This window comes from Typha latifolia, chromosome 13 (genome assembly GCF_019914945.1).
Source record: "Typha latifolia isolate L0001 chromosome 13, TyphaL0001v2, whole genome shotgun sequence".
Classification (NCBI taxonomy): Eukaryota; Viridiplantae; Streptophyta; class Magnoliopsida; order Poales; family Typhaceae; genus Typha; species Typha latifolia.
In genome coordinates this window covers 5,303,019-5,311,835 of record NC_133098.1, presented here as the reverse complement: position 1 = coordinate 5,311,835, position 8,817 = coordinate 5,303,019, and the positions used below count along the sequence as shown (strand labels likewise).

General features: G+C 37.3%; 1 protein-coding gene across 1 annotated transcript; it reads left to right on the top strand.

The window, feature by feature from the left end:
* Window positions 1–733: 733 nt before the first annotated feature.
* Window positions 734–6,985, top strand: LOC140800397 (18S rRNA (guanine-N(7))-methyltransferase RID2). Its single transcript, XM_073155163.1, has 10 exons — window positions 734–1,019; window positions 1,157–1,260; window positions 1,344–1,419; window positions 1,576–1,659; window positions 1,750–1,805; window positions 3,234–3,290; window positions 4,718–4,767; window positions 4,860–5,012; window positions 5,707–5,842; window positions 6,566–6,985. The coding sequence occupies exons 2-10, from the start codon at window positions 1,165–1,167 to the stop codon at window positions 6,728–6,730; spliced, it is 873 nt and encodes a 290-aa protein (XP_073011264.1). The 5' UTR covers window positions 734–1,019; window positions 1,157–1,164; the 3' UTR covers window positions 6,731–6,985.
* Window positions 6,986–8,817: the final 1,832 nt, after the last annotated feature.

Here is an 8,817-nt window from a genome sequence, read left to right as displayed (position 1 = left end):
TAATTTTAAGTAATTATATTTTAGAACACATAATTTATTAGACTCATTTTTATAAAATAATAATAAAATTTAAATTTAAATTAACTTAAAAATAATTTAATATTAGATTCATTTTCCAATGGTATTATTTTTATTAAAAAATAATTAGTAAAATTAATTATATACTCAATTTAACTAACTAAATTATTTAATATATAATACAAATAGAATTAAAATTATTGAATGTAATAATTATAGGACAATTTTGGTATTTTTAAAAGGTTGAAATGACAAATGGAGTCGGGCTTCATGTTTTGGAGTCTTACTATTGCTAGCTCTAGCTTTAGAGCCCGATTAGAACTCAACCGGGCTCCAAATTCTAAATTTAGAGCTCAGTTTATTTATTTTGACAACCTATAGTCATTGGATAAAGATCCAATGGCTAATTTAAAGATCTAATGGTAGCTATTGAATAAAGATTTAAGGCTAATTTCAAAGATCTAATGCAACTCAGCAGGCAAAATCTAATGCTACTCAGCAGATTTAATGGCTAATTTAATAAATATAATATTTAAGCCGAGCCTGAGCGAGACAGCTCCAACTCAGGCTCGGCTCAAAATTGATTTTGAGCCTTCTAATCCGGCTCGGGCTCGGCTCAGCTCTAGCCGGTCCGAGCCGGAGCTTCAGTCGAGCCGGGCCGAGCCCGAGCCGCTCGTTTATTTTGAGCGCCCTAGTCCGAATATCTATTAAAAGCAGCTCCTTTCCTTTGGTCGAACAAATCTCCTCCGGCTCCTCCGTCCGCCTCCTCATCCGGCCTCCCCTTCTCGTTCGACAAGCCGCCGCCGCCGCCTCCTCCTCCTTAGGCAAGCCGCTGCCTCTTCCTCCTTCATCCTACTACTCCATCGACCTCCTCCTCCTCCTTCAGCAAGCCGCCTTCGCCGCCTTCGTGTCCTCCTCCTTCGGCAAGCCGCCGCCTTTTCCTCCTCTTTCATCCTACTACTCCTCCATCAACCTCCTCGCAAGCCGCCGCCTCCAATCAGGTTCGGACTCGGGCTCGGTCTCGAGCTCGGCTCAAACTTATAATAATAACAGAGTTTTAGTTAGCTTGTTATTTTTGTCTTTGTCTAGGTAAGTAAATTTAAAATCCTAAAAGACCCTACTCCTCTCCTGCTTGCAGCCGCCACGATGCCGCGTCCGGAGCTCCAGGCTCCTCCGGAGATATTCTACAATGAGGCGGAGTCCCGCAAGTACACTACATCATCTCGCATAATCGAAATCCAAGTCAGTTATCGATTTCTTTACGTCTTCTTGATACCTGTGGGATTTATGTACTCTAATTGGTTTTGATTGATTGAATAGTACAGGCACGGATATCTGAGAGAGCATTAGAGCTTCTTGACCTTCCAGATGATGGAGTTCCAAAACTCCTACTCGACATAGGTTAATTATTCTACGTATACGTCCATAGCTTTTTTTTATTGGATTTCACCAATAATTTGGGTTTAAATTTATTCGTTCTGTAGTTTCAGTATTTCTAGTTTTTTCTTCTACCTTTGCTGATTTTTTTATGTTTCCGTTGTTTTACTTCATTAATAGGTTGTGGATCTGGACTTAGTGGTGAGACCTTGTCTGAGAATGGGCACCATTGGATTGGCTATGATATTTCACAATCAATGCTTGGTATTTGCTATTTTTCTTATGAATTTGTTAATCTGTTGTTGATTTATATTTATGTTTTCATCTTCTTTATCATGAAATTTATCATATTAGATGTTGCATTGGAGCGTGAAGCTGAGGGTGATCTTTTACTTGCTGATATGGGCCAGGTAGGATGTAGGTTGCTTTGGAGTTCTTCCTTTTTCTCCTTTTGTTCTTTGTGGGTGTGGTTGGAACCTTCTAGTTGAATTGATTGGTGGTTCTATTATAAAATATTGTCAACTTAATCTGTGTCTGCTATTGGACGACTTCTGAATTGGATACACTTGAATAACAGGAATAGTGGTCTTTCATTGATGCTATTTCAGATACTAAAGTTTTCTGACATTTTTTGCTTCACCTTAACAACTATGAACTAAGGGTAGATTTATTTATAACTAAGAAGTCTTGTCTAGGAAATTTTTATTTTCATCTTTACATGTATCTTATTTTCCCAATTCCTTATTGAACCTTTGGTATGAGCCGGAAATTTTCTGTGTTTTTTCTAGTATAGTAGCACACTAGCCACTGCAGTGGAATGAATAAAAAACAATAAGTTGCATCCCACTTTGTGTGGTATTCTTCGCCATCAGTCGAAGGCAAACAATGTCCTGTTACCGATTGATTTAAAAGAATTGAATTCCTTAAAATTGAACGATACAGCTCAAGAAAGTAAATATCAGTTAGAATGAATACACTACTCCTTAGGGCACCATTAATGCTTAGCATGCCAGGAGTGTGAACCTTATAAGTTTGAGAACAAAGAAGAAAACGGTCATTTCACATCATTTAGAGCATCCGTAACAGCTTATGAATTATGTTACTAACGACAATCTGGAACTCCAGGTTATCTGAAATTTGTATATAAATAATCTCAATAACCAATCCTCTGTACTTTTTGTATCTTACACGTTTTGAGAATACACTTCTTGAAGTGTGTAGAAACAAAGAATTCCCACAAGGAGTGTAATTTGCGATCATATAATTTATATCTCTATGAGATAGTGTTAGCTGAGATTTGAACTGGCCTGCATTTTGGATCAGTCTCCTATTCTGGAGCATATTGGTTGTTGTTTTGGACTTTGTCTCTGTTTGCAGTCATAAGACTGATCCATTACCTAGTAATGCTGGTTCTCGTAGGTCTGCTACAAATAATTGGTTGGGTGCTGAGTAATCCTTCCAATATTTCTTCCTCAATTAAATCCAGTGGCAGGGTGATAATGGAAAGAGTAAGTGATGAAATTAGTCCGATTTATATGGATGCCTTTAAGAGTTCTCTTAAAGGTGCATACTTGTCTTCTACTTTATTCTCTTGTTAGGTAGGAATGCTATTAGAAATTGACTCTTTGATAGATATGGTATCCTAGTTGTTGAGTTCCTGCTGCAATGTTGATGTTTGGAATGTATGTGTACTGATAATCCGTGCTTTTGTTTTCATTTTAGATAGTTCTTAAAAGTTTCTTGCCATCTGTTCTCTTTGTTTTTGATAATCATGGCTTCTATTGAATGCTATGATATCTTCTATTGATGATTGATTTCTAATAGTAATTTTAACTCAGGGATTAGGATTACGACCTGGAGTTATTGATGGTGCAATCAGTATCTCAGCTGTTCAGGTAAGATAATAGCCCCCTGCTAATTTACAAATAGTCCAATTTTTTGACTTTTATTTGGTGGAAATAATTATTAATGCACAATGGTTCTTATTTTCTATTTGCAGTTACTTTAGAAGTAAATTTTCCCTGTGACTTGCTAATGCCATCTGGTGACTTTTAGCTTAGTGTAAATTTATGTTTCCTACTTCAATGTAATTTCTCTTTTTCTTACATATGCTCTTGCTTTTTGGCTGAAGAACAAATCTAATTGATGCCGATACAGTTCAATATGCATTATTTCTTGAATAACTATTTTCTATAGATATCAGTGCACTTTCCAGATTCTTAGTTTCTGAGTCTTATAATAATCAGAGACAGGATCGTGCATGTGTATAGCTATGAGTCTTAATGTCCTTAATTATCTTCTTCATTTCCAAGGCATCTTCTGGACGGAAGCTTTCTTGTTGATCTAGATATTAGCTTTTTCCTAGAAATATAATATTTGTCTGAGTAAGAGTTTGCTTCTTCATGGAATTTCCCCGTTATTTATCTTCCATAAAATTCTACATTGCTGATTCTTAAAGATTTTTAATAAATTCTGTGGTTGATAAATCTCGTCTTTTCTCTCTCAACAATAGTGGATTATTTGAATATTCCATATGGAATGACGAGTGCCTGTATATGACAAAATAGAAGAATCAGCATCATAGTAAGAATAATTCCTACTTTCTAAAAGCTTGCTGTTAGAGCATAAAAGAATAAAAATGTCTCGAGCCCCGAAGTGAGGGGAGTATTAGAATATAAAAGAATAAAACTGCCTTTCTTTATCAACTTAAGATTTTATAATTATTGGTTAGTTAATCTGTGCAAACTCCTAAAATATTTACATGTATTCATAAAGCTAAACATTTTAAATTTGAAATTCTGTATCATGATTACTTGCAAGTTGCAATTTCTACTGACACCGTTTTAGTCTTCTACTAAGAGTCCATTGATAATTTTGTACTAGCTTTAGTAAAAGACACATGGTATCTTTATAGTGAAATCAATTTGGATGAAGATTGCAACAGGTCAGTGATCTTATGATCTCCCTTCTTGGAAGAAACTAATTAGGGTGGTTGGGATTCTTTTGAGCATTACATATTCAGCACTAATCTATTTGTATCTTAGTAGAGTTGTAGGATTATGATATTTGCCTCATATTGGAATGCAATGGCATTGTTGCGGTAGAATTTAATGTTTTGTTGGTTTTGAGTTAAGTATTTTTACCTACTTCTTTTCATGTTGTCATTCAACTCATGCCTAGTATTTCTTTCCTTTCTTAAATTGACATAAGTGGATCTAACTGTATTCTTTTGTGGTCATGATCATGATATTGGTTTTTGACTTGGTTGATTGCTATATCTATGCTGAATTACTTTTCACCTTATTGACTTCGGATTTTCCAGTGGTTATGTTATGCTGACAAGTCCTCACATGACCCAAGAATGCGACTAAAGTATGTGGTTCAGATTCTTTAATATTGTGTTACTTGACTTGGGATCTTTTTGTTTCTCATCTTATTGCTACTATGATGTGTGAACTTTTCAGGGCCTTCTTTGGATCATTGTATAGATGCTTAGCAAGGGGTGCAAGAGCAGTTCTGCAACTTTATGCTGAAAATATGGACCAAAGTGAGATGATCATGACTTATGCCATGCGTGCAGGATTTGCTGGTGGCGTGGTCATTGATTGGCCTCACAGGTGGGGCGATTTAGAGGTTCACTAATTGTGGTTATTGTTCTTTTATGGTGCATTGTCATGCCTTGCTATAATTTGTTCTCTTCCACAGCATATTTTCGTTAACATATGGTGGATTGTTTTATACAGTTAAATTCTTGCAATCATAACTTTATTGGCAAATAAATCATACTGATAATAAATTTCTCCTAACATTCTTACTTTAGTGGAACATGTTTCATAATGATATATAACTACTACCAACATTCTTCCTTTGTTGCGACATAGTTGTGAACTTGTGATTATAAATTATTTCTTCTAACATGCTATTTTGCATCAACATATTTAGATAGTGATTATATCTAATTATGCCTACAGAAAATAGTGATTTTACTGAATGATTTCATATTCCGTTTACAATTTTGGGAAGTTAATGTTAGGTGCTTTTCTCTTGACAACAACTTCAAGAAAGGTCTATTAAATAGGATTTTAATTTCTTGTATGCAAATATGCAATTATTTTTCATGTTTTAATATGATCATTCCTGGAAGTTCTGATTTTCCTTGCAATGAACCTTACTACATATACAATTTCAGTCACTTGCTACTTTTATTTGTGATTTCCCTTCAAGGAATACCAATCTTGATTTGTATTGCATGTGAACAACTTTTTTTCTCTGTAATAGGTGTATAATACAGATATTTTTATTTGATGCTAGTTCAAAAGCAAGGAAGGCTTACCTTGTTCTTACTTGTGGTGCACCTTCCATGCAAACATGCCTTCCAAAGGGCAAAGGTGAAGATGGTGAGATGTGCAGTGATGATGATGGGAGTGGCGATGATGAAGGTCAAACGGTAAATTTGCATCGCAAATCCCTCTCCAAGCGTTATTTTCTTTTATCTCTTCCTGCATGATACTTCTAGTTTGTTCTATATTTATCTCTTATCTGTACCTTGATGTTAAAAGACAACTTCCCCTTCCCATGCTTATTTGTCAATCACCACATATGGCTAAAATCATACGACATGGTTTGTATTGAGTTGGTTGGACTACTATCTGCAGATTATTCCTGTAGCCAGAGTAGCAAATGTGAACAGGGAACTGCTTGGACCTTAAATATGTGGTTTCTAAATACTCTCTCTATTCACTTGTATATCATCTTTATGATATGAGACAATTGATATTATGGCCCTGTTAACTATTGTATGGTTTAAATCTTTTCCAATAGATATTAGTCGACTGCTCCATTCTTCTTCCTTTGGAAAAGTAGAAGACAACTACTACCATATTTCAGTTTTAATGTGCCTAATGGCATTTTACTGTTTTGAATAGAAGTTCTAACAACTTGCTAAAATCTAATGATGTTCTCTGCATGAAAGCTATTAATGTCCTCTGATACTGATACTCTGACCTCAAGATTCTGCTTGGAGCTGCTCATATTCACTTTCTCTTATTTTCCGATTGGACATTTACACATTGTAGAATCCTCACATTAAAATAAAGTACTCTATATTTATGGAAATAGTACATATTGATATCTTCTTGATCCTTTGATGAAGATTAATTTTCAAATGCAGGTTGGCATGTATGAGCGAAATCGGCCAAGGAAGAAGTTTAAAGTAAATAAGAAGGGAAAAGGAAGGGAATGGGTATTGAAGAAGAAAGAGCAGATGAGAAGAAAAGGGAATGCTGTACCTCCGGACACAAAATACACAGCACGGAAACGAAAAGCACACTTCTAGCTCTTTGTTACTTGGATGCGAGCATGATGCGGATATATGCTTTATGATGGGTCATTCTGATGCTTTGGATGTGGTCAAACCATAAGGATGGGACCACAAGGGCTGAGATTGCATGGAGAGAGGCAAAAGTTCATTTTTCATCTAAAATGTGTTTATTTCCATTGTGAGTTAGAATTTGGGATCCCTTGTTCTACTTAATCTGTACAACTATTGGTACTTTAATTATGAAATCAGAAAAAAAAAAAATTCTATCTACTATGATGGTGCAAGCATTATACACTCTAACACTGCATCCATCATGGTTTGTCAGCAAACATAGTATAGCAGATTTCTTTAAGAAAGCATGGTTTGACTGTCTGATAAGTGTTAATGTTTCACAAGCAGTTGTTGCTTGGCAGCCACAAGGTTTAGAAACGAAGTATTTTGTTATATAGACATATGAAGTATATGCAAAATAGAAAAATAAACAGGTACGTGGCATCCGTGTCAGTAATGCTTGCATCATGGCCATCATCTAAGCAAGTTTTGGTTGTCCATGAGGGGGTGGAAGTGCCCCTTAATGATGTCTTGCTGCAGTTTAAGGGTAGTAGGGCTGCTATTAGTGATGGTGAAATAAGAGATGGCTTGGTGCAGTTGGCTTAGTGTGGTTAAGGGTTAATGGTGGTTGGGGCATGGTGAGTAGATAGATTAAAGGATGGGATCAGAAGGGAAGGGAAGAAGGGAGATAAAAGGCCAGCCCTATAATCCAAGGGAATCAGCAGAGGTAGTAGGGCGGTTGGCCTTGGGTGCTCGACGACTAGGGTTGGAGCCGAGGGGCGGGGGGGGGGCAAGGGGTGTGGGGGCGGGGCGGGGCAAGGGGTGTGGGGGGTGGGGGGGGGGGAGAGAGAGGATTTGGAAAATAAACTTCATATTTTGATAATCATAAATAGGTTGCTCTCTACATATATATATATGTAGAGACTAACTTGATTTGGAGTTGAACTAAGACTCGTATTGCAATAAGTGATTGAGCCAAATAGATAATTTAATTAAGTAGGATTCTATCAAAATAGCAAGTAATTTAAAATAGCCGTGACTTAATCAAGTTAAAATAGCCGTGACTTAATCAAGATAAATGGGCTTGACTTAGCAAGCCCAATGTCCTTTGTGGTGATCCAATCAAGTTTGAATCACATCATCTCCCATTGTGACTCAAGACTTGGGCAACCTTAGGCCAAAGTGAGGTGCGACCGACGCCACCCCTCGGCCACCGCTAGTGGATTTGGTACTCCTTGCACTCCATCTCTGGCTCTTTCCTATCCTCTAAGGTTCATATGGAGACTTCACCCTCATGGTGGCTTGCCGTAAAGCTTGCTCTCACCTCCCCATTGGGTTAGGTTTCCACTTTTGGTGCTTCTTAGCTTGGAGCCCTTAGGGATGCTTCCTCCTCTTAGTCCTCGTCACCTATGGTTGAGTGGGGTCTACCCTTGGATAGCCCTAAATAATCGGTTGTAGAATCAATTGAGATAGAGGACTATCCTATTGCTCCCCTCTTTTGGCTGAGCCATGCGCCATGGAAGAGGAACCCTCCCCTCCCCTGCCTAATTCTCAAGATGATCTAATTGCTAAGGCCCAGGCAGCCTTAGCTAGTTTGGTTAGATCCCTTTGAGATGAGGCATTTGGTTGATGCCTCTAAGGATGAGTGAGAGAAGGTAGAGATGGAGGCATCCACCTCCCGCTAGAGGCTGGTAATGTACAATAATTAGTCGACGTCGTTCGAAGTGGTAAACAATTGTCCAAAAAAAGGCACAAAAAGAAGGCCTTAGAACCTTATAATAAAACTAGATTGGTGTCTAAGGACAACTAGAGACTGGCGTAGCACCCCCATCAACTAGATATGTTAGTGATCATCTGGAATTGCAGAGGACTCACAGAGCACGATATATTGAACAGATGTCGAGAGCTAAGTGTTCTATACAATCCTTGTTTATTCTTGTTGTAGGAAACAAGGGTAGATTCTATTAAAGCTATAAGCTTTGTTCATAGGTTAGGAAGCCAATGGAAGGCGAAAACTATTTCCAGCTGAGTTGTTGGGGGTTATTTTTCTC

Coding starts and splice junctions, on each gene's coding strand:
- LOC140800397 (XM_073155163.1), top strand. CDS start 1,165: ATGCCGCGTCCGGAGCTCCAGGCTCCTCCGGAGATATTCTACAATGAG. Junction 1,261..1,343: donor CTCGCATAATCGAAATCCAA/GTCAGTTATCGA, acceptor TGAATAGTACAG/GCACGGATATCTGAGAGAGC. Junction 5,013..5,706: donor GTCATTGATTGGCCTCACAG/GTGGGGCGATTT, acceptor ATTTGATGCTAG/TTCAAAAGCAAGGAAGGCTT.